Here is a 26439-nt window from a genome sequence, read left to right as displayed (position 1 = left end):
TATGTCCTTAGGAACCTCAAATGAATATATATATGTATAACTATGAACACAATTTGATCTTTTGATCAACAAAGGCTTGACCAAAACTATACCAAAATGTACCATATATGGCATGCAAAAATTAGCTCTAATTAGTCACATAATTTACAAATATCTAGTGCACCAAAATACCATATTCACCTACATCATAGTGACACTTATCATTTGCATATTTGAGCTATAATATCATCATTCATAAATAAGTTATTCACATATATGTAAAACTAAACCATTATCTCATCAAAATCCCAAAACTCAATAAAGTCAAATGACCATTACAACACTTCAAACACATAGGACAACATTAGCCAAAAATACTTATACATGCCATTATAACTAAAATTAAACATCCAAATGTACCAAAAGAGCCGATGGATAGTGTGATATAGCCCCGACAAGCTTCCAACCCGAACAAGCTTCTAATTCACTATAAAACACAAAAGTAACACAGAGTAAGCATTTAAGATTAGTAAGTTCCTGTAACTTAGAATTTAACTTACCATTTAATCAAGTAATAGCTCCGACAAGCTTCCAACCCAAACGAGCTTCTGATTCACTATAAAACACGGAAATAACACAGAGTAAGCATTTAAGCTTAGTAAGTTCATATGACTTACAATTTAACTTACAATTTAACCTAGCTTCTTCAATGGCTATTCTTCTCTTTTAAATTCAGTTGAAAGATGAAAGTAAAAAGATGATGTTTTGTTTTTATTTTATTTATCTTTAATTACCTAATTACTTAGTTATCCTTTAAAAACTTCAAAAATTACACAAATGTTAAGCCATATACATCCACTATCACTATTTATGGGGTAATTATCATATAAGGACTTCCACTTTTAAGTTCTATAGCTATTTAATATCTTTAGCCATTAGAACACAACTTTTTCATCTTATACGATTTAGTCCTTTTTATCAAATTGAGCATGTAAATGGTAAAATTTTTAATGAAATTTTTATACGGTAATACTATCATACTGTAGGCAGTAAAGTAATAATAAAACAAATTTTCTGACTTCAAATTTTTGGTCCTAAAACTACTATTCTGATTTTACTAAAAACGGATTATTACAGATAGTCTAATTAAGTTAAACCACTTTAAATATATGAGTAACACCATTACCCATCTTGTCTTACTAATATAACCTAATGTTCTCCTACTTTTGTAGAACCCACATTAAAATGACAAAAGCCTTGACAAGTATTCTAAAATAGATGGTATATAAACTTAAAATTTTATGTGAGGGATCTTTGTTGATTTTTTTAATATTTAGTATATATGTATTAACAAAATATGAGTATCACATACTAATAGATATCATCCAAGGAATTCCATATTCATAACATCACATATATGCATTAAAATAAACGTGACATAGTATGGCCTTAATCTAAATTGATCTTCATAATAAAAAATGAAAATAAAAAGTTAACCTAAGGTAATAAGCATCTCCATGGCATCGTCTTGGACCACCAACTTGTATATAGTCATTTAGCTCCTCCATCATCATGGTCAGATGGCATGACTCCAAAGGGGTTTACAATGTCTTCTTGTTATAATACAATAAAATTTACTTCTATTAGAGAAATAAAATTACAATAAAACAAGACAACATGTAGGCCGTATTTAAAAATTACAACCCCTTGTAAAAAAAACAAAATAATATGGCATTCATATAAACCTAAAAGGCCATACTATGCACCATGCAATAGGCAACACTACATACTACATCATGCGATTCAAACATAGTGCAAGCACGATAAATACGCAAAGCAAGATGCTCTGATACCCATATTGGGATACGGGATAGAGCTCAAATCTTATACGAACATAATGCGACAGAAAATAAAATTGATATCCCATAAACTACCAAAGGTATCATGCAATACATGCAAATCGAAAAGGGAATAACGAAAATTACCTTTGTTTCGTTAAACTTCTAGATACTAATGCTTGATTTGAATCGGATCTCCAAAGGTACTACATTGTTGAAAGACGACTGCCCTCTACAAGTATCCGCACTCGAACGAACGACGAATGGTCGAATGGAATGTTAGTTCCAACTTCGTTTTCTTAAAAATGTTTTTGGTTTATTCTCTCAAACGGCCGATAGCCAAAAACTTGTGTTACTGGAGAAGTGTACCTATATCACATATATATAGGGTTGGGCAAAACTGGATTTGAGGTTGTATATATATTTAAAATTATTTTAAATAATTCAAAATCTCTTTTCTTGTCTGATAAGAAATATCATATTTTATCTTGAAATTTAAAAACTCTTTTAAATAATAATTAAATTCTGTTTTAATTATTATTTATCCAAAACTCTTTTAAATAATAATTAAATAGAATTTAATTATCTGTTATTTTAAATAAAAGATAATTAAATTCTATTTAATTATTATTTATATAAAACTCTTTTAAATAATAATTAAATTATATTTCCTTATCTAATAAGGAATATATCAAACCCTTTTTTATCTCGTTTATTATTATATCCGAATTTAACAGGAAATAGTAACAAAATTACTATTTGTTATCATTTTGACTATAAATTTAAGTTTTCAAAAATTAAATTCGAATAAAAATAATAACTGATTATTTCTCGTAATTTAAAACAATCGTATCATTTTAAATTACTTAAAGAGAGTGATAAACTTAATCATTCTTGTTTATTCTTAATGTGCGACCCTATAGGTTCAACTAATGTTGGCCTAAAAATAACTCATGACATAATCCTTTTGTCTCGCGATATCTAGATAGAGTATAAGGCATGGATAAAGTCAACCTTATATCGTTCTATCTTTAATTTCTCGATACCCAATTCGACTGACAAAACGAATGACATTGATCTCCATCAATTCATTCAAGCATGGCCATGCATTTTTCAGTCTCAATCGTCTAAGGGACCAAAGATATTTCTCTTATAATAAGAGGGACAAATTCCATTTTAATCACTTACATCTCACTCCATGATTCTAATTATGTTCAAGCATAACTTCTATAGTTTTCAGTTTAAAGACAACATTTGATTATGTCAAAACATAAAATTCCTCATGTTGAGAACTACAGTGATTTCAAGTCTAATGATTTAATGACACAACTGTTTAGAGATTTAATTTATGACTTTGATCCATATATTAATCTCAAAATGGGTCGGTCCAATATTCATTCTCAACAAATACATATCAATATGATTTGTTTCTCAAACACATATTCATCACATGAATATCTATCATATTCCATACTACTCTTAATTCATTGTTGTTCCCACAACAACGACCGATTAAGGACATTTAGAATAAAATTATTCAAGGATATTGTTATCTATTAAACATGCAAATAATAATAATAAATTCATTTAATCAAAATAAAGCGTCCATACAATAAGCCTAGGGCACTATTACTAACATATGTGAGTTTAGATATGGGAGTTCTGACTCTCGATTAGTTGCAGGTGGCTCTCATCTAGTACAAACTATACGCCAGGCCTATTCATTCATAAACTTAATAAAGGCCTTCATCCTTGCATTCTAATACAAGTAGTTGGATCTATCCAACATTTGGGAACGTGAAACAAATGAACTTTAAATTACTAGAAAAAAAACCACCATGAACACCACTAACTACGTTAAGTGTTAGGCTTTAATCCTAAATTGAAAATACATTTGGTTTTTGCAAGTGATATAGGAGCAGTTATAACTGAGGCATATAACAACTAAATGAAAACAAAAAGATGATTGGCTATGTAGTTCGATATTCACATATGTTTGTAAGGCTTGCCGAGAGAGACAATCTACTATCTTTAAGCTTGTACAATGAATGATTTAAGTCTACTATCTTCAAGCTTGTGCAATGAATGATTTAAGTCTTACAACTCACTATGTAGCAATTTTACACTTGTACTTCAGATCTAGATTACTCTCCACCCCCTAAAAACTTAGCTTTAAAACCAAGTGACTTTCTTATGTTTTACTTGCAAAATGCACTCACTAAATAGGTTCCTTGTGAACAAAATAAAGTGTTAAAATCTCATAAATATTAACTAAGTCAAGACTCAATGTATATGTATTTAAGGCTTGTTGAGATAATGATAAATTACCATACAAATCCCCACGAAAGTAACCATCAAAATAGGATTACAAATATCCTAATAAAGTTTAGGATAAATAAGAGATCTTCAAGACATTCTTCAAGTCATCTAATCCAATCTCTATCAAACAAGGGATTTGATTTATATGATTTGGTTGAATCTAATCTTCTTTTATTTATTACTCCATAAAACCAATCTTCATAGACGGGCCAACACACTTCCACGAGATCAACTTAATCATGACCCAACTGTTTTTGTTCAAAATATTGTCAATAACAAATATGGCAAGTTATGGTTCCTAAGCAGTTATAGGCACAATTGTAACTATTGTACTACATGCAACCAGAATAGCTCCAACACAAACATGGAAAATAAGAAATATATTTTTGAAAGTCATTTTGCAGAAAATGAATAGACCATTAACCTTCTTTATAGAGTTAAAAAAACTCTAGTATCAATATAGCGAATAATAACCCAACATAATTAGCTACTGGTTTTATTAATTCAATAGTTATTATTATGAATTTAACGAAAGAAAGGTTTGGTTGTGAATTGAAACCAAGGCAGACACTACTGTACTAGTGGACATACCATTTTTGTCTTGGTACTGGTGCATTCTAGTACAGACATGTTTTGGAGTACCATTTCAGGTGTATCAATATTTTTAAATATTTTTCATATATTTATAGTCTAAATTTTTATAGATTATTAATTAAAATCAAATTGAATTCAATTATAATTCAAGTAATAAACTGAAGTAATAAACCTATTCAATTATATAAGTAATAAACTATAAAAATATATAAGAAATAAATTGAATTCAATATTTTTAACTATTTTTAATTAAAATCAAACTGAATTCAATTATAATTCAAGTATCTAATTCGGTTGTTTTCTAATTCTCTATTTCTAATTAAAACATATAAGTAATAAATTTACCACAACCAAATGAAATAAACAAGCAATTTCAAATTTTAATTCAATTAAATTAAAACAAGTAAGTAATAAGAAGTACTTACAAATGCAATTAAGGAGAGCTTAAAATGAAGTTGTTTGATTAGACAATTCAAATGAGCCTATCGAATACTTCTTTTGTAGGGATCCAATTCACTGTTTCAATAAAAAACATAATAAATAAATGATAAGATAAATTGTCATTAATATATATTAATTCATGTTATTTAAATTTATTGAATCCCAAGCAGTTAGATGCATATGCAAAATTGCAAATTGGTGAATGCATAGTGGAATTAAGCCTTGCACATGTACCTCCCGCACTCAGATCTGAACTCTTCTCAATTATTAACTTGGGATGCATATGCTGCATTCAAACCAAAGTCAACATCATCTCCAAAACAAAATCAACTGCATAAAACAAGTTTTGATAAAGATAATATACTATTGTACAAAGTTGATCCATGCATACCAAGTGGCTAAATTTAGAAATATTTCATCTTCAGAATCTACACAAGACTAGGTTCAGAGAAAATACTTTAACTGAACTAATAAAGGCGGAGAAAATACTTTCAATAATAATAATCAAGTTCTTAATTGATATTGATTTTAAGTTCGATCATTGAACAAAATTTAAATACACTCCAATAAGACTTAAATTTAAGAACTCAAAATTCACTTTTACTTCATTGTTTTATTTCAAGTTCGATCATTAATTTGACTTAAATCTAAGACAATGATACCTTTAGCGCATAGTCCCTTTGTGCAACAAACTTATATACAAATTTCTCTCTCAAAAATTTCAAGTTAAAGGCCGCAAATGATTTTCTAGTCCTAGTTGTAAAATAAAAAAACTCGTACTCTAGTATATATTCAGTGACTATTTTTTAAATATTCTTATATATATATGGGATAAAAAAACATTTATTAATTTTTTATTAACTTGAAAGCCTTTTTTTCTTAAAATTATATTATTTCCATTGACAAATATTATGTTTCAAAAATTTTGGGACTAATGAGAAAAAGGGAACTGAAATAGAACCAAAAAGAAAATTGTTTGGTAGAGACTTAAGAGAATTGACCGATTTATCCTATAATGAATAAATTAAAATGATAATGATTTCAAATTAGAAGCTAAATTACAAATTAATTAAAAATGAGTAGTTAACAACAAAGAACACATAGCTAAATAAAGAAAATAAAAATTATGAGTACAGTGTGACATCCAAATGCAAACAGCTCATCATCACCCATTCCTATTAGGGTTTGAAAGGAGATTAAAAGATAGAACCAAGCCCAAAACGCAGCAGTCACCTACTTTGAATCAATCAACACTAAAGAAATTTAAACAAAATATATATATTATAGCATTAGCTCTCTGCCGCAAAGCAACTGCGTACCTTCACATAGATAAAGTTAAAAATCAACCCTCCGAACTGATCACTTACAGGTCCAACAGGAACACCATGAATAAACCTGCATGAGTTGGGATATAACAGGCTGTCTAGACCATCAAAGGCAAATAAAACTGGTCCTATGATCAAGCATGTCAATCAAAGGCCAAGTGTCGTAGGACATCAATACGGCTAGAAGACAAAAATGACCGTGGAAGATAAGCATGCGTTGGAATTTAAAGATGTACACACGAAGAACACTTGCTAATACATACATAAACATAAATAGAGGCAGAAAGGATAGATCTAAACAAAGATGCAAACTTTCAAGTAAATACTTTATAAATCACAGTTCATAAGTAGAGATAATGGTCCAACATACATCTAGCTGTAAAAGAGCCTTGCTACAAACATTGCATGGTTGATAAGGTGCATATTTTATTTATCTAATTTTCTTTCCATTCATTGCTTAGTAAAGTTGAAAAAAAGATATTAAAGAAAATGAAAATTCCAAAAAATAAAATATGCACACTTAATTTTTATCTATATAATTTTCTCTCTTATAATTCCAATTTAGAAAGATTTATGAATTAAAAATAGTCATCTTTCATATTTTCTTCTTCCTTTTCTCTCTTATCACGCATGCTTGAAATTTATTACTTTTCCATCTTTCCACTCTACTCTTTCCATCCTTCCACTTCCCCATTCAATCAAACATACCCTAAATATGACTGAATGCAATTTTTTTATCAGTCAAGAGTGCAATTCTGCATCTCTCAACCAGCTGCAATGCATGGCAAAGGAAATATACTAGACCAACTTACTGAAAATAAATATAGAAGAATGGTATAGCAAAGGATACTGTAGAGAAGCTTCACTCTGGCTTTCTGCTTCTTTTATGCCTTTTCTTTTCTTTGGTAATGGGGACTGCCTTGGTTTCCTTTTACTATTTGGGCAGAGAACTATTGATTTGAATGATTGATACCAGTCGTGGAGATTGAACTGTTGGAATATGTGTGTTTCTGCACACATCTCATGCATGAATGTTAAGCTTTATTTACTAAATAACTTTAAGACGGTGCATTACCAAAGAGGGAAACTCCATGTAAATATTAATTGCAAATGTTTCCAAATACTGGCGAACAGAAGGTAAGTTTTTTCTCTGCAAAAGAGATATGACCAGAAAGTAGTGGAGATATGTTACACAATCCAAAGTCAAAATAATTAATTAAAGACGATTCAGTATTATCAGTTTCTTCTAACTAGCAATGGCAGCCAATGAATTAATCTACAAAGTGCACCATACAGCAAGTACATTTACCAGGGATATGCAACAAAATAAGAAAATTACTGTGTTAACACTACCTGATTTATGGAACCACCTAACAATAACCTCTGTCGACACCAAATAGAAGCATTCAGTGTTTTGGAATTATAAAGTAAACTAAACATTACATACAAGAACCCAGAGCAGGCATTCAGGAAAAGGAAAAATATTCGAGATAGGCTTTCATGAAATTTCTTTCAAAACTAAAAAATTACTTGTTATTCTCTCCTAAACAACTTATCAAACTTACCATATTATGAAACTTAAGCGAACTATAGTAAGTTAAGAAAGTACTATTAGATTTTCTAAAAGAAGCAACAGTTACTTACATAGAGAGCTATTTGCAAGCACTGTGTGACTTCTCCAACTATATCATCATCAACAAATTGTGACAAAACACATATTATTTGCCAAGCACGTATTTTTCGCCTATGGATCTGTTGAAATATAATAGGACAGATAAGCATTCCGACCAATCTGAAATATAGAATTAGAAACCTGAAGAGAATGAAGAGAAAAGTATCAGCTACCGCGCTATACTTCTTATACAACTCTTTTGCAAGCTTCTTATCATTTAGCTGCATAAAAAATGAATTCCATGAGAACTAGAATCCAAACATTTTCTGAGGAGAATTTTCTCCTATAAATAAATGCAGAAAAGTAGAATGTACTTTCTTTTTAAGCAAGTTTGGATCGAAAATCCTTTTGCAATGGACGGAGCAACATCAACGAAGGAGACAGAGATTGATGGCAAATGCACAGTCCACGGTGATGTAGCAGACGGATCACTGGATAGACAACCAGCAGCAAATGGATGGAAAAGAAAAAATTAAGTTAGGGATTTGGGGAAAATGATTTGGGGAAAAAGAGTTGGGGGCTTAGCTATAAAAATGGCGTTTCAATAAAAATTAAAAAGTATTCGCGGCGTTTATGGATAAAACGTCGCTATTGCTTTACCTTTAGAGGCGTTTATGATAAAAATGCCGCAATTGTTTTTAACCTTTTGTGGCATTGATGCAAAAACACTGCTATTGTTTTACCTTTTGTGGTGTTTATGGGGAAAACGCCGGTAACACTGTTCCTATTTGGTGTACCTTTGCGGCGCGTAGCATAAAATGCAGCTAAATATGTACTACTTGCGACGCTATTTCAACAAACGCCACCATATAACGACTTATTGTGGCGTTTTTCGGTTAGTGCCACTAATGGTATATATTTGTGGCATTCTTCAATACAGTGGCCGTTAAATGTTTGACCTTTGCGGCGTTTTCGATTCAAACACTACTAAAAACGTCGCTAAAAACTTAATTTGTTGTAGTATTTTGTGCTTATTTTATTTAATTATAATTATTTAAATATATTTTATTTGTAATTGTATTTAAATTGAATTTCTTAATTTATTATTTATTAAATTTAATTAAAAATATTTGTCACACTAATCAAAAGTAAACTGATAATAAAGAAAGTTAAGGTATAATAGAAAATAAATAAATATAACATATGATAATTTTTAACTGCTCATAAAATAAAAAAAATAATATTTACTAATATATATCAAGAACTAACTCATAAATTTATTTGAAATTCATTAGCAAGGCAATACATAATACTCTTTTGGATAAAATACGAAATATATCATGTAACAAATTTATTCGGATACCACATGATTATCTTCATTAATATTAAGACTCATGTTGCATGAATGAGTTTAAAATAATTTTTAAAAGAAAACATAGAAAATTTAAAAATAGAACAAAATTGACACAATAAAAAAGTATACACCTTTCACCGTCCAAAAAAAATATTGAAAAGAAAATTATTGAAAAGGGTACACAAAATAAACATAAAAAAGGGTGAAAATAATTTTAAAAAAAAAAAAAGATATTGAGAGAACATGTAAGAGAAGGGAAGGAATGACGAAAGGGAGGCTTGTCTTGATGCTATGTAAGAAGATACGAAATAAGAGAAGGAGAGATGGGCGCTCAAAAGGTAAGGCTTACAGCTCGATCGGTGGCCCCCCAACGTATCGCCCCGCATCACGAATCACGACATAAATTTTAGCTGCTTCAACAGTGACACAAATAACCCACCTTTTCGATCGATCCCCTCAATTTACTCTCATTTCTTTTTCTACTTGAAATGATTATTTTGGAGGTTAAAAGAAGGAAAACTTAGATTCTACTACTACTACGAACTAGACCACAGAGTATCGAGAAAGAGAGATCCTACTTTTACTATTCATATGGGATGACCTTATGTATGTATTTGTTTATGCATATGGGATAGCTTTTGATTCTTTCTCTGTCTCCTTATATACTTTCTTCTTCGTATTTTGTTGGGTTTTTACTCTTAAGTTTTTCTTTTTTTTGCCTTGTTGTTTCTTAGTGGATTGAAAAGATTTTCAAAGAAGTTAAGGGAGGTAAAACTCCCCTATAAGGGAGCAAGAAGCCCTTTATTTTAGTTTTGCTTTGGTTAAACCATAGGAGAAAAAGCTGAAATCTTTTATGTTTATGGTAATTTTGTGTGATTTTTTAATTCTGGTTTTGCTGGTATTGAAGGACCCAGAAGAAGAACTGAAAGAAATAGCAGCTTGGCTAACCACAAGAAACTAGAAACGATAGCAAGCAAGCTAATAAAATTAATAAGCTTTGTAGATGGCCGCCGCCTCATCGTCCACACCTTTTTTTGGAACCAGGGAAGAAAATCAAAACCAGATGATGCAAGTACAATCATCCACCGCTACACCCACTTCGTCAACTGCTCCAACCACTGCACCTCAGAAGAGAAAGAGAAATCACCCTGGAACATCATGCAAGTATCTCTTTACATACATCTGATTATGGTCTGTTTGCTGAGCAGAAAAAAAATATTATGGTTTGTTTGTTTGTTTTCTTTTCCCTAAGGCTTTTTAGCTCAAGTATCCAATGAGTAAAGTCAATAGAGAAAGAGGGTTTATGTTCTTGTTCTTGTTCACTCCTTTCTTTCTTTTTTTTATTAAAAAAATGAATATTACCTCTCAATGAACCCTAATCTAAAAATTTGTCAGTTTTCATCATGATTTAATCTTGACAGTTCTCAGATGGTTATTCTTTCACTCCCTCGATTAAGCCTTATATATATATTGTTTTTCATCCCCTATTTTTCTAATGATTTGTTGTTTGTCATTTCTCAATAGCAGATCCAGATGCGGAAGTGATAGCACTATCTCCCAAGACTCTAATGGCAACAAACAGGTTCATTTGTGAGGTATGCAACAAAGGGTTCCAAAGGGAGCAAAATTTACAGCTCCACAGAAGAGGACACAATCTGCCTTGGAAGCTAAGACAAAAGACAACAAAAGAAGTGAAGAGGAAAGTTTATCTTTGCCCAGAACCCACATGCGTCCACCATGACCCTTCTAAGGCACTTGGCGACCTCACTGGCATCAAAAAGCATTACTCAAGAAAACATGGTGAGAAGAAATGGAAGTGTGAGAAGTGTTCCAAGAGGTATGCCGTGCAATCGGATTGGAAAGCTCATTCAAAGACTTGCGGCACTAGAGAGTACAGATGTGATTGTGGCACTCTTTTCTCAAGGTAATTAATCATTAACGTTGTCAGGAAGGAAGCTCATGTGAGTTTTCTGTACGTATGTTTACCGCCTTGGTTTGATCTTCCCCTTTGCCCTTTGCTGCTAACTCCTTGGTTTTTGCCCACCGTAAAAAAAATACATACAAAGATATTAGGTTTTTGGCCTGTGGGTCTCTTCTCTTCTCTCCCTTACTGAGCAGCTCGTGGATCGATTTGAATGTGTGTGCTTTATTTTACCAGTCATTTTGAAAGTCAACATCGATTAAGCTAGCTAGCATTAGGGTACTGAAAATGTTTTTGTCATTTACATTAAAAGCTTTTCACGTTTATGGAAAAATATTCTTTTAATTGCATGAATGATTGACTACTGTTCAGGGTTTTCTTCCACTTATGACAGACATCAGTCCCAGGAATTAATAGGTTTCTATGAGATATCTGGATTTTTATCAACCAGGAAATGATTCCCCCACTTCATTTATTAAACACCCATTCCTCAATATGGAAATTCAACTTTGAATTCATTCATCATTTTCAGGTTAAACCAAGAATTTTTGTCCCTTCTTATTTTTCTTAGGAAACTTAAATTTTGTTCAGCTTTATTTTCCACCTTAAACAGCACCATTACTTCAATAAAATGGAAGTCTATATATTGTCGTATTATTTATTTTTCTTGTGATTTCTTGTTTCTAGGTACCCGCCATATCCCTCTCTCTCTCTCTCTCTCTCTCTCTCTCTCTCTCTCTCTCTCTCTCTCGGTTTTCAATTAAAATATTGGAAGTTAGTGCAAATGGTCACACATGATCTTCAATGTAAAGGTCCCCCATCCCCAAGCATTTGTTAGCTACAATGAGGCTAGTTTCGTTTCTCAAATGGCTAGACATTAATCCCCTTTTAACTTTGGGCCTTATTGATCAAAGCTGACGAAAAATTATCTTCTATCTTTACTACTACTGCAGACGTGATAGTTTTATTACTCACCGGGCCTTTTGCGATGCACTGGCTCAAGAGAGTGCTAGACACCCCACCAACTTAAGCACAATGGGCAGTCATCACCTCTTTGGAGGTAATCATCACATGAGTTTAGGGTTATCCCATGTTGGTTCTCAAATTCCGCCACTGCAAGACCAGAATCAAGTTCAACCGTCGAGTAATCTGTTGAGGTTGGGAAGTACATCTGGAGCGGTAAAGTTCGATCACCTTATTTCTCCATCAAACCCTTCTTCATTACAGAACATGCCATCGTCTATGTTCTTCATGGCAGAGGCAGCAAACCAAGGCTTTCATCAAGACCATCAATCTCACCATGGGCACGGATTATATCCCAACAAACCATTGCATGGGCTTATGCAACTTCCTGACCTTCAAGGAAGTACTAACAATTCCCCCACTTCATCCAATTTTTTCAATTTAGGCTTCTTTTCCAATACCAGTGCTACAAGCAGCATAAGTACCAGTGAAATAGGTGGCGGTCAAGGGCCCGCATTGTTCCCTTCTAACATGGGAGATCAGGTTGGTTCAGGAATGTCCTCTCTTTATACCACTTCCATGCAACATGAGAACATCTCTCCACATATGTCGGCCACTGCATTGCTTCAAAAAGCTGCTCAAATAGGTTCAACTACAAGCAACAACACTACTTCCACTTTGCTAAGGGGATTAGGAAGCTCATTATCAGGTGGGACTAAATCCGACAGACCTGTTTTCTCCCCTAACTTCGGCAGTAATTTCGAGGGTGGCAATGGAAGTGAAACCCTACGATCACATATGGAGGATGATAGCAATCTGCAAGGATTAATGAACTCACTTGCAGCAAATGGTAACTCTTCCATTTTCGACGGCGGCCCAAGCCATGGGCAAGATAACAACTTCGGAGGGTTCAATGGAAGTGGGTTGACACTAGAACCGCAAAGCAGTAATGCTAACTTTTGCAACGTTAACGAGGCAAAGTTGCATCAAAATCTCGCCGCAGGCATAGGCGGGACTGATAAATTGACCTTGGATTTTCTAGGCGTTGGAGGAATGGTTGGAAACATTAGTGGTGGTTTTTCGCAGAGAGAACAACATGGGATCAACATTAGCTCCTTGGAACCTGACATGAAATCATCAGTTCAACCAAATACTGAACACTTTGGTCATGCAAAACTTGCCAAAGCGCCTAGGCAAGCGTAGCTCTGTAGGGTTTAATATGTAGGGAATTAAAAAAGGAAACAACTCTTTTCTTGCTTTTTTATTTCTTTTTATTTTATGGCATGAACTAGGGTTTCATTCATAAACTGTTTTAATGCTTACTCTAGCTAAGATTAATAAAGTCATTTTCTTTTGCATGATCTTGTCGTTGATTTCCGCCATTAACAGAGATTTCAAGATTCTCCCTCTCTTTCCCTACCATTACATGGAAATTTCCTCGTCTTTTCAGTTTTGCCCAAAAGCTTCAGATTTACTTTTACTGTTTGTAATTTTTAATAGTTAGGAAGTTCAAATTTTAACTTTTACTAAAAAAATTAAGGATAAAATTGGAGAAGAACTTACACATGAATATATAAAGGGAGTTGAACTTGAACGTCCAAAATTCTAAAGCCTCTGCTTACCAACACAACAAAGATCTCATAATATTACCACGTTTGAACTTTGTAGCAATAGGTTTATTTATATTTTTCCGTCTGAATCATGCTTAGATATTGGCGATTTTATTATCTATTTATTGTTTTAGCCAGATAGTAATATATATGAACCTATGCTTATATTAATCTAGTTAGTTGAAGCAATCAATAATCTTTTTCTAGAGCTATGATCATCTTCAGATAAAAGATCGATGTTACATATACAGAAAGTAGATTAATTGAACAGAAAAAAATTGTATTACAAATAGTATATTTGGATATCAAATTTTATAATTGAATTAAGCTCACCAAATTCAATATTTGATCAACTTCAATATTTGGTTTCACTAATTATTTTATTTCTGTTTAATCACATTTCTTTTTAATGATAAAAGTGTTATTACCAAATCACAATAATTTATTGGAGAGTTGATGACTTGAAGAATATTGACATGTTGACTACATTCCAACACATTCGACAAGTGAATGATTATTTTATCATTTATTTTATTCCTTTAATTTCTATAGAATTTCGATCTAAAGATCATTCGTTTGGCTACCTAATACCTAACCACAGGACTAATATTCGGGACTAATTAATAAAACACCAAAAACAAATTTTTAATTAATCGATGGGTGATTTTTGTTTTGGAGTGAACTGTTTTATCATCTTTGAGTTTCCACTGTTTCCTGTGGTCATCTTCCATTTCTATTTAATTTTTATGCTGAGAGAAAAAAAAAACACTTTCTCAATTATTTTCTTTTGAATTACTTTTTTTTTCTGAAGGCTAACTTGTAATGTATGTAAGCAAAAATTGGTGATCATCTTATATGTACACAATCACCTAAATATATGCATATAACTGTTTTATAATGACATTTCCTTTGTTTTCAAAAAAAAAAAGCATTTTATTTTGTATTTTGTGTGTATACATATATCATTTCTCTTAAAAAATATATATTCCTATTAATTCGATTGACTGATTATTATAGTAATATTTGATAACATGCAGGCTTTTAACTTTGGTATTCCTTTCTCCATGTGTAGAACTTTAAAGGTATTGTTGACTTTGCATTGATTTTTTAAGTATAATCATTCGACCCACTTCAAACGGAACCTACTATTCGTGTTCATAGGAGAATGTTATCCTAACGTGAATACACTTCTAAGACAATAAGGAGTCTATTTAGGCTTAATTACCTCATATTGATAGAATCCCATAATATGTGTCCATGATTATTCATTACACGTTTAACGGGATTAAATACTTATCTAGCCAATATCATACCAATAGACAATGAGACTTTTTCCTATAAATACCCCGAAAAATGATAGAAAAGGGATCGACCATTTTTATACCCTAGAGTTAGTCTAAGCATTTACCTTTTCAATCAGTCTGTCCTCTTGTCCTTATTCTGGCTCTCGATCTCTACAGATGAACTGGCCTCCACTAGATCACCTTGATCTCCTCCTTGTTCCATCTTGTCTTCCTCATTTGTTATACTTTGTATCAAAAATTGGTGCAGTGAGAGTGTGAAACTCCTGGTTACCCTAATTACCCCGAAAGTTAGGAAAGCTAGGATTAAATTGAAAGGACTAGTAAATTGCGGGGCTCCAATAAGAGGCTAGAAAATTTTAGCGGCTAAATTATAAATAGCTGGAATTTGATTCCACTTCAGTTGGATTGGAACTTGCTGGTTCCAAAGTGAGAGACAAAATCATTATCTTTTCAATCAGTCTGTCCTTTTGTCCTTATTCTGGCTCTCGATCTCTACAGATGAACCGGCCTCCACTAGATCACCTTGATCTCCTCCTTGTTCCACATTGTCTTCCTCCTTTGTTATACTCTGTATCAACAATTGGTACAGTGAGAGTGTGTAACTCCCGGTTATCCTAATTACCCCGAAAGTTGGGAAATCTAGGATTAAATTGAAAGGACTAGTAAATTGTGGGACTCCAATGGGAGATTAGAAAATTTTAGCGGCTGAATTATAAATAGTTGGAATTTGATTCCACTTCAGTTAGATTGGAACTGGTTGGTTCCAAAGTGAGAGACAAAATGATTAGGAATGGATGGTGGGAAAGGCAAGTAAGGACTGTGCCTAAGGAGTATATATAAGGGCGTGAATGGAGATAAAATTTTCTCAATTTTGTTTATAAATCTTCTCCTCCCCGTAGCATCATCTTCTTTAGTCGTTCTGAAGAAGAAGGGGAGGCAGATGAAGAAAGTTTTGCATGTCGCAGTCAGGGTGTGAATCTAAGTCTGGTGGTAGAGAAATTGAGGAACTAGTATGCTTCATTTTCTCTATCCAGGTTTATGTATTAAAGAAATGAGTAGAGTAAGACTCTCAAAGCGTCTATATAATTTAAGGATTTTGGTTTCTAAAGATTGACCACCATTAGATTAACCGATGAATGGTTGACACGTTTAGCTGCTAGAACGAAAGAAGCTCTAGCATTGGACAAGCTAAGTTGTCGAGGCCAAGAAAGCAAGGTGAGTTTTTGTACTCCATTGTTAAAACGATTAGCAACTGTCTTTACTTTGTGATAAGTGCGGTGATGATAAATGAACTCTGTTGGCTGTGTATGAGAAGTCTGCATGAAATTTGCTTGATGTATGGGTATTCACCAAAGTAGTGCAATATACGTAGCATGTTTAAAGTTGTAACGTATTCTATGTTGGTATGTAAGTGAAATGCATATATCACATTATTAAAATGTAGGGAAATAATTGACGGGATAGATGAAGTTAGGATGGGAAAAAGTGTAACTCTATTACATACCACCATATGGTATTGTTATGTGTAAACCGTGATGTACGAAGCTTCAGACCTTGTGGAGGGAACATTGCGATGTTCGAGCATTAAGGTTAGGACAACAAATGGATGAATTGATTGAGGAAAATAAGAAATTTGAATTTCGTTAAGATTCTTCTATTTGTGAATGCTAGGAGCAAACTGTGATGTGTGAAGCTCCGGGCCTTGCTGGAGGAGGGCCACTTTGGTGTTCGAGCATCAAGGTGGATACAAGATGAGATGATACTGACTGCTATTAGGTTCCATAGAGCAATATTGTAACGACAGTTAGCAGGCTCTATGGGGCGACACCGTGATGGCAATAAGGTCATTCGGAGTGACACCTCTAAGAGGTTCAAGGTGTAAGACCATGGCTCGGCTATGGAAACCAATATAGTTAATAACTCTTGAAAAGAGTTATAATTCATGCTTTTAGACTGGGTCAATTATTTGTACTTAAGTTAACTTATTTGCATTTTAGGATATTACTTTAGCATTTTTAGAATGTTGTATAAGAAGCTTGGATGTTACTTTTAATTGTCTGCAGGAAAGATTTGTTTTGTAGTAATCGACAAGTGCAAGATATGGAAAGGGAGTAGAGGAGTGAAGGTTTGTCGTTGCACAAGGTTGAATAGTTTGTCAACATGGATGCCGTGACAATTCTAGGAAGAAGACCGAGTCAATACTCAACGCATATCAGTTTCAGCCCAACTGTACTTATACCAGAAAAATCTGCCTATAAAAGAGGGAAGAAAATCATGGGCTATTTGATTTACCCTAGGGAAAAAGATTATAAAAAGCCTAAAGAGGACACCTTAAAGAAGGGAAAACAACAAAAAGGGGAGATCTTTAGGCAAAAATAGAGGGTCGTGGCTGAGTAGAGTCGAGAAGAGGAAGACATAGGTAGACCCTCTCAGCCACCACAGGACACTGTATCGCTAGAGTGTAGGTTGGATAAGCGAAAGCTATCCTCCCAAAGTTTTTCCATTATTTCTTGATTGCTCTTCATTAATTGAATTGTTGAAACAATGTTGAATGATATTTTTTATTTGAATTTTGACTGCCAAACCATAAGCTAAATCTCATTAGGTTGAGCTTACTAGATGAAACCTTTATTTTCTTTAATGACTGAAGCAGGAATCTATTTTAAATATACTATTTCATTCAATGGTTCTTTACAAAATTGCATGTTTTCAAACTCTTGACATAGATGGGTGTACATCATGTTCATTAAATTAATCTAATTCTGACAGGGTTAGGTTAATGAGATTGAAATTTAATTATATGAGCAAGTGTTCAACCGAATACTTGTAGCAGCATCTAGATATAGAGTAGCGTTCATACGGAAAGAAAACAAATCAATGCAGGGTACCGTGTTAAAGGCCTATAGACATATATCCCTTAAGGCAAGGTAACTTGAGGTTTTGTTCTAGAAAGAAGTAGACCATTTTAGAACTTTTTTGAGTAGTAGAATCGAGTACAGTTTTGCCAAGGCATTACTATCAGTAAGGGCAGGTTCTTAGTAATCTCGACCTTCCAACTCAACATCGTAGACCCTCTAACCTCTATTATTTGTCGTAGTATCTTTGCCATAGCATTCTCAGTTGTTTATTTATTTGTTTGGATATTATTAACATAATTATTCTCGTAATTACCATTACATTTTTACTCTTGTCTTGTCATAGCATTTTCCATCATTTATCAGTTATTACACATTATTATTCTTTCAAATTACTACTGTAGTCTCAACATTATTTTTGCCATAACATTAATCGTACTTCAGTATAATAACTTGACCATTTTATACTTAACCGATCATTATGGAGACGATCTCACTTATCACTTTATTACTTGATTCGACGTGTATACTTGCACAATTCACATACCATTTCACATGCAACAAGTTTTTGACGCCATTGCCGAGCATCAACAATTTGGTGAAATTTGGTTTTGTTATTTTACTTAGTTCCATTAGTTTTATTTAACTTAGTTGTATTTAATTTTTACAGGTTTGTCATCAATGTATAAGAAGAGGCATTCCTACTAATGAAGAATATTCTTTTGATCCAAATATCGATAGAACGTTATGAAGAAGGAGAAAAGAACTGTGAAACATGGCTAGAGAAGGGAATGATCCTAGTCTGAATGATCACGTTCTCAATGATAATACAAATGGTCAGGATGTTAATCCTCCTATTCCTCATGTGATAGATGGTTGTGACAGACCAATTCGAGAGCATGTTGTTCCAATTTTAGAGGATTTGAATCCAGGATAGTCAGATTGCACATACAAGCTCAGCAATTTGAGTTGAAACCGGTAATGTTTCAAATGTTGCAAATAGTAAGACAATTTGGTGGATTACCCACTAAAGATCCAAGACTACATTTAAGACTTTTTCTAGAGGTTTGTGACTCATTTAGACAACAGGGTGTTCCTGAAGACACTTTACGATTTAAACTATTTCCATATTCTTTGAGAGATCGTGCAAGAGCGTGGCTAAATGTTTTGCCGTTAGAAACAATGGCATCATGGAATGATTTTTGCCAGATCTTTTTTCTACGGTATAATCCCTCAAATATGAATGCTAAGCATAGAAATGACATCACATCTTTTTGGCAATTAGAGGATGAAACACTATATGAAGCTTGGGAACAAATTAAGGAATTACTTAATAATTGTTTGATGCATGGGTTTCATCACTGGACACAAATGGAGATGTTTTATAATGGGTTGAATACACATATGAGAATGATAGTTGATGCTTCTACCAATGGTACCTTGTTGGGTAAATCTTACAATGAAGCGTATGATATTTTAGAACGGATTGCCAACAATGATTATTAATATCGTACCATACGAGTTGAGACTGGAAAGAAAGTTGCTAGCACCATGGAACCTGATGTAATCACTTTATTCACTATCTAGGTATCATCTTTAAATAATATGATCAAAACAATGAAGAGACCAACTGCAGTTCAGGAAATGAAAGCAGTCGTGTGTTGCATCGAGTGCTACAACTGTAGTTATTTTGGTAACACAGCCGTTAACACATCGTTTCATATTTTGGTAAATCAACATTTCGATGCATATTTATTTTTCTACAAAATAGAGTAAAGCAAAACCTCTCGAAAAGTATTGACATTAGAAACGTTCAAAGCAGGAGTTATTCTAGTGAACAGAAATTGTAGCCACATTTTTGCTTCAGGAAACATTATTGCTTGATTAAAGGAGGTTGGGATATCGGTACCTAGGTGACATTTCCATTCACCCATTCCCTATGTTAAAAATTTTATAATGTTACCCATATCTATGTCTTGGAAATATTCCAAATCAGTTTCTTCTATAAAATCTTTTTCATAGAATAGAGCATTGTAAAATTCACAAATAACTTGAGGGTTGATTTGTACATCTTTCCCTCACACACGTATTAATTCCCATGTATGACCTTTGATTTTTCTAGGCTCTTGGTCCCGTAATGATGCATAAAATTCCTGAACTATCAGAACCACAACAAAGTCTTTTGGGATCGTACAAAAACGTTCCCATTTATGATATCTAACTAAATGCCATATTTCCTGACAGAGAACAATCAATGGTTCAAAGCCCCTCTCTTGAATAAACATTGTTTCTTGAAGTTTTACAAACTATTTTTCAACGTTTAGGTTTAAAAAATTAAAGGGGTTTGGAACCGTAGAAGGTTCTAGTTCATTAGTTCTTCTAACCTTTCATGGAGGCATTTTGAATATTTCTTCAAGTTCAATGACTAACGAATTAACAAGCAAAGTTTCCAATGAAATAGTAAAAATAAAAGTTAGGAAACCTTAACCATAGAAGAAAATGCAATGGATTGCTTATACTATTCATTTGTGGTTACTCCTTCTAGTGCTTTGTTTTCCCCCGATTGTGGTAATCCTATATTTAACTAATAGCAAAGGGGTTTTATATTTAAGAGAGTTTTTAAGGTGTTTACAGTTTTAAGAAAGGTTAAAATGTTGGGTTAGGTTGTTTTTAGGGAAAACTTGATACTTTGGGGGTTAAAAATTGGGTATAATATTGGGTTAGCCCATTGGGTTATGAAAACGGATCGGGTCAACCTTGTAGAAAATTACAGCGATGTCACGACACGAGGGTCTCGTGTCACAACATCCATGTAAGTTTACTATTGTCGTGACATCAGGGGTTCAATGTTGCTACACACTCTGGAATTTTAAATTTCTGGGTATACTGGCTTTGGTTTCGCGACACGCAAAGTCTATATCGCAACAACAAGATTATTTTCTCAATTTTATCAATTCTGCCCTTGGTGTTGCGACACAGAGTTACCGTGTGGCAATATTGGCTCTATTTTCACCTAAAATTCTAATTTCTAGAGTATTATGGTTTCTAAAAAATATAAGGATGATTCTCTGGTTCTTTTAGTATTAGCCCATCGCTCGTCGCTCCACTCCACCTTTGCTCACTTATCTATTTCCTTGGACCTATTTTTTTTACCTGCATGGATTAGAGGAAGTCCATTGCCCGTTATGCCACTCCTCCTACCTTCCCTACTCTGTTGGTGACCATATTTAAAGATTTTGGTTTCACCATTATTCTTCATTATTAATTCCTTGTTTTCTAGGTCAATGGTAGACCTTGAAGTGGCTAAGAAAGGTCTTCTTAACAGGATTGGTATCTCTCGATCTTCTTTAAAGTCTAGGACTACAAATTTAGTTGGAATGATAAAGTTGCTCACTTTGACTAACACATCTTCTAGTACTCATTTCGGATACACTGAGGATCCATCAGCCAACTGTAGTGTTATCTGGGTGTTTTTAAGGTTCCCTAACCTGATTTTTTTCATAAATAGATAAAGGCATTAAATTAATGCTAGCTCCTAGATCACATAGAGCTCTATTAAAATGAATGCTCCCTATCTTTATGGGAATAGTAAAACTTCCAGGAACTTTTAACTTTTGGGGAACCTATTTCGAAATAGTAGTACTACAGGAAGCACTTATATTAACTTGTTCACATACCTTAATTTTCCTACGCCTAGACATAATTTTATTTAAAAAAATTAGTGTACTTAGGAAATTTTTAAATCAATTCAATCAAAGACAGGTTGAGATTTAATGTTTTTAACAAGTTTAGAAAACTTACCAACTCGTCATCATCTCGATTTTTCTTTTCCTCTAACCTTGGAGGGAACGGTATTTTTACAACAGTAGAATCTTTAATTGTCTCTTTTTCTGGTTCAACTGCTGTTGTAACTACTTCCTCTAACTCTGGTTCATCATCAGCTTTTAGGGGTTCTTCTTGAAGATCATCAGTATTCTCCATATTTACCTCTTGAGTTGGGTTCTCTAGGGTACTCAGTAATTTACTTGATCAGAGTGCTATTGTTTTTACATGCTCCTTCCCTTTTCTACGAGGATTATTTTCAGTATTACTAGGAATACATGTGCCAATTTATCTTTTTATATCACCCATAATGCTCATCAATTGGTTCATCTGATATTCAACTTTAGTCAGTGCTCTCTTTGAATTGGTGCACTCAGACTTCACCTGCTTCACATTTTTTCTCATTGACTGCATCTCCCCCTCGATTTTATCAAGACATTAACCATATACAGTATGGTCATTTGGGTTGGCCCTTTCCTGAGGTTTCTATAAATAAGGAGGTTGATAGTTTGGTTAGAACTATTACCTCCTTTTTTGTTTCCTCCCCATCTCAAGTTAAGGTGATCTCTCCATCCGGGATTGTATGTATTCGAATGGGGATTTCTACCCCTATTTCTGATGTAGTTCACATCCTTTGTAGGATTATTGATGTAGTGGAAGATCATTTTGAGTCCTTCATACAAAAATAATGTATTCTTCTTAGCCTCTATTCGGTTGATTCTATCCACTAATTGTTGATATCTATCATACTCCTGGACAACCTTCATTGTAGATGGTCTTTGGCCGTATGTATATCATTCAATTCGCCACTGGTAGGAATTCAGTGCATACTTTCTATTAATTCGTACGCATCTTCATACTTTTTGTTCATTAGGGCACCTCCTGCTGCTCCATCTAATCCTGATCTTGAATGCACATCTAACCCATTATAGAAAATTTGCAATTGTAACCACTCAGGCAAACCGTGGTGTGGGCATTTCTGAATCAACATTTTAAAATGCTCCCATGCTTCATGAAAACTTTCCCCCTCTAAATGTTTGATCATTAAAATTTCCCTTCTTAGTTAGACTGTTTTGCTAATGAGGAGGAATTTTTGTAGGAATTTCCTTACGAGTTCATCCCATGTTGTGATTGATCTTGGTGCCTGTGAATCTAGCTAAGAAAATGCATTATCAATTAATGGAAAGAAGAACAACCAAAAACGAATAGCGTCATCAATGATCCCATTACATTTGAAAGTATCAAAAACTAGAGGAACTATTTTAGATGTTAGCTCATATCCTCTGTCATTGTTCCGTGAAATTGTAAATTATTCTGGATCATAGCTGCCTTAATATCAAAATTATTGGCCGTGATGGTTGGCTTTGTTGTACTCCTTTGAACCATGTCTGAATTCGGTAGCGCATACTCTCTCAGAGTCCTCTTGTTACAATCCATATTTATATTTATGGGTAGTTATGGTGGATCTTCTAAATTATTATTGTTAGCCTTTTCGAACAATGGATTCTCACGTGCAGGTAGATTGCCTCCAACAAGTAACTGATTTTGCATTTGTTGTTGCTACTATTGTTGTTGCTGTCGACGATTTCTTCAGATTATTGTATCTAGATCTATGACTGGCTCTATAGGTGTTTCCCTACTTCGAGTTATACACTAAACCTAGAAATACAGGTTTAGTAGAAAATAAGAAAAATAAATTCGTTGCTATAACTTAAAGATTTCCTAATTATTCTATTAACATGCAAAAATTAAAATTAATATAGTGACGTTACCTCCTCAGCAATGACGTCAATAACTTGACTGCCTCCAGACATACTAACGTCTAGAGTAGAAATCCTACACAAAATATAGTTACAATAAAATAGGTAAGTACTTTGAGGATCGTACCCAAGGGAGGCGAGCACTAAATTAATTCTAATTTAAACATACATAGATCTAATTAGTACTTTAATTAGATTATAGTACGAAGAATAAAAAAGAATGATTATGGTAAACTATACTAAAAATAATATGTAAAGAAAGAAAGAAAATAAATAAAATTTGGAAATCAAAAAGTAAAATGTATCAAATCTGGGTATGAGTTATTAGCTTGCTTGAATAATCATTTTCAATTGTCATCTCAGGTTTTCTTGTTCAATCAACTAGTCAATACCCCAACAGGATCTTTTGATTATTTTACTAGAATATTGAGTCAGTAAGAACTAATTATCTCTCGACCCTACAATCCAGACCGATTCAGAGTTAAGGTGTTCAAGAATAGGCCATACCAAATCTGGGTTAATTCTCACCTTAATGACTTCCTAGGGTTGTCAAGACAAGGGTTTTATGTTCTTCTTTTCCTGAACAATTGATCCACTAAAAAACCCCTACAAAATAGTTAATTAATCATACCTCTATTCGCTAATTCCCCATAGGAGGATTAGTTTCTCATAGATCTAGTAAATAATATAAACTTGATATAAGGAATAAACATGAATAATTATGATAAAAAGAATTACGATGTAATGAAATATGAACATGTTGTGATGGCTGTTGTGATGATAAATATGAGGATATGTTACTCATGCTATGTGATAGTGTGTATAATGTGCTAATTATATGATTATGTAGTGAATACGTGCAAATAATCGGTAAGTAATATTTGATGACATTATAGATATCTTGGCCTTGTGACTTGATGAAATCGTTGGAAACAGTTGGCATGCTATAGGATTGTGTGTACTGACTTATTTATATTGTGATATATGGGGTGCTAAGGCCCAGGGACAGTTTTGGAGAGATAAGGGAATGTGAGCCAAGCTCTATTCACTAGGATATGTATGTGTGGTATGTTGGAGAGCATTAGCGATATGCATCACTTATAGGATATGTTTGACTTTACAAGTCTATGTGTGGTTTGTTAGAGATCCGTGTATCCGATTAGTGGTGATAGAGTCCACTTTACGTTTCACAAACTCAGAAGCCAAATTATCATGCACTGACTAAATGTCATTGTATGTAATTATATGTGCTTATATGTGATTGATATGTGTCAGAATATTGGTATATGTATGCCTAAACGTTCGTATAGATAATGTTTAAAAGAATGCATGGAATATGACTAAATATGTGAATTATGGGATATAGTTAATGGTGTTTTGGGGAATATTTTGTATATTGTTTGGTTGATGCATGATGATTTTTGTGCGTAGTGATTGTTCTATGCATTCACTGAGCTTGTTAAGCTAACCCACTCCATTTATCCTTTCCAGAGTAGTTGCATTCCTGGTGTGAGCGGTGTGGCCATCAAGGGATTGATCCAAGCCATTCTTTACTCACTAGAATAGGTGTTTTGCTTATTCTAGCTCAAGGGATCGAAAAGCCAATGTGGTAGACATTTTTAGTAGTTTTGGTAAGACATATTTGGGATTATTTGCATATTGTGTAAGTTTTGAAGCTTGAGAACTTGGACATGGTGTTTGGTTTATTGTTTAGACATTTTGGTGCTTATGTGACTAGGTGAATGAAGCAGGATGTTTAGGGACTAAGTTTGAATGATTCAAATGCCCTTATATGTTGAAATTTTGTAACCTGAAGCAAAGGTATTGATATTAAGGCTTTTAAAATGATACACCTGTATTTACAAAATTGTAGGGAGTCAGAATATTGTTATCGATACCTTGGCCCGAGGATTGATACTCGGGGTGTAATTATTGATACCTTACGAAATGTACCAATATTTTTTTATGTTTGAAATTTGGTGAGAAACAGAATGCTAGTTTAGTATCGATTTTCCAGGTGGTATCGATACTACTTAAAGGAAGTATCGATACTACAAAGGCGGTATAGATGCCTACGTAACATTTTTGGGAAATTTTACTAAGTGGCCCCAATGCTCGAGATATGTACATTTTATGTTTTTTTTTCGTATCTAAGTATGATTAAATGCTAAACTAAGGTTGCATAACTTGATATTCTCATAAATGTTAGAGTAATCAAAGTAAAACGAAACTAAGTGTATTTTAATTTTGGTAATTACAATAAAATTGATGTAAGACGATAGTGTGGCATCTCGATATTTGGCATGGTGTCTAGACCGAGTATGGGTTTTTACATTTGGTGGTATCAGAGCCTAGGTTCAATAACTCTCAGACCTAGGTGATTGTTTTTTGTTTGGAGTTTTGAAACTCATGAGTTTAAATTTCCTAGCTTTCATGAAGTGACTGATATGAATTTGTTTGAAATGCATGTGATAACTCTTGATTGTAATGTATGTAGTATAGGAATGGGTACACATTGCCTTTAATTTCAAATCTTTCTTGTAGGAATGAGATTTGGATCATCTCCCCGCCACTCACATTGTTTATTTGTTTGTGTGTGTATGCCAAATAATTAGATATGCCCCCTAGACATATGAATGTGAGAGTTACTGCTCAAGAGGATGGTACATTCTCTACACCTCATGTGCTGTCGCGTAGGGTGAATATACTTGATGAGTGCATACACCCTCTGATGGAAGCGAT

General features: G+C 33.4%; 1 protein-coding gene, 1 long non-coding RNA gene and 2 other non-coding genes across 10 annotated transcripts; 2 read left to right on the top strand and 2 right to left on the bottom strand.

Annotated features, from left to right (window-relative positions):
• Nucleotides 1-228: 228 nt before the first annotated feature.
• On the bottom strand, nt 229-8858 carry LOC107909937 (uncharacterized). 4 transcript variants are annotated; one of them, XR_005910259.1, is made up of 10 exons: nt 8483-8854; nt 8342-8389; nt 8141-8248; nt 6491-7646; nt 5406-5457; nt 5156-5246; nt 1965-2186; nt 1477-1589; nt 540-595; nt 229-466 (listed from the first exon to the last, which is right to left on the bottom strand). It is a non-coding gene; the product is annotated as an uncharacterized lncRNA (long non-coding RNA). The 4 variants fall into 4 exon arrangements; XR_001687407.2 differs by lacking the exon at nt 1477-1589 and having other exon boundaries at nt 6491-6566; nt 7309-7646; nt 8483-8845; XR_001687405.2 differs by lacking the exon at nt 1477-1589 and having other exon boundaries at nt 8483-8851.
• A 929-nt stretch (nt 8859-9787) lies between these two features.
• LOC107909938 (protein indeterminate-domain 5, chloroplastic) lies at nt 9788-13704 on the top strand. 4 transcript variants are annotated; one of them, XM_016837650.2, is made up of 4 exons: nt 9788-10068; nt 10370-10622; nt 10990-11386; nt 12337-13704. In XM_016837650.2, exons 2-4 carry the CDS (start codon nt 10466-10468, stop codon nt 13547-13549), a joined length of 1767 nt encoding a protein of 588 aa, XP_016693139.1. In that variant the 5' UTR covers nt 9788-10068; nt 10370-10465; the 3' UTR covers nt 13550-13704. The 4 variants fall into 4 exon arrangements, with proteins under 4 accessions (XP_016693139.1, XP_016693137.1, XP_040944189.1 ...); XM_016837648.2 differs by having other exon boundaries at nt 10987-11386; XM_041088255.1 differs by having other exon boundaries at nt 9788-10230.
• Nucleotides 13705-19363: 5659 nt separating this feature from the next.
• On the bottom strand, nt 19364-19470 carry LOC121215142 (small nucleolar RNA R71). Its single transcript, XR_005910871.1, has one exon. It is a non-coding gene; the product is annotated as a small nucleolar RNA R71 (small nucleolar RNA).
• A 3426-nt stretch (nt 19471-22896) lies between these two features.
• Nucleotides 22897-23003, top strand: LOC121215048 (small nucleolar RNA R71). Its single transcript, XR_005910784.1, has one exon. It is a non-coding gene; the product is annotated as a small nucleolar RNA R71 (small nucleolar RNA).
• The last annotated feature ends 3436 nt before the right edge of the window (nt 23004-26439 follow it).

This window comes from Gossypium hirsutum, chromosome D02 (assembly GCF_007990345.1).
Source record: "Gossypium hirsutum isolate 1008001.06 chromosome D02, Gossypium_hirsutum_v2.1, whole genome shotgun sequence".
NCBI lineage: Eukaryota > Viridiplantae > Streptophyta > Magnoliopsida > Malvales > Malvaceae > Gossypium > Gossypium hirsutum.
Note: the sequence above shows the minus strand (reverse complement) of the source record. Positions and strands in the feature narration are given on the sequence as shown.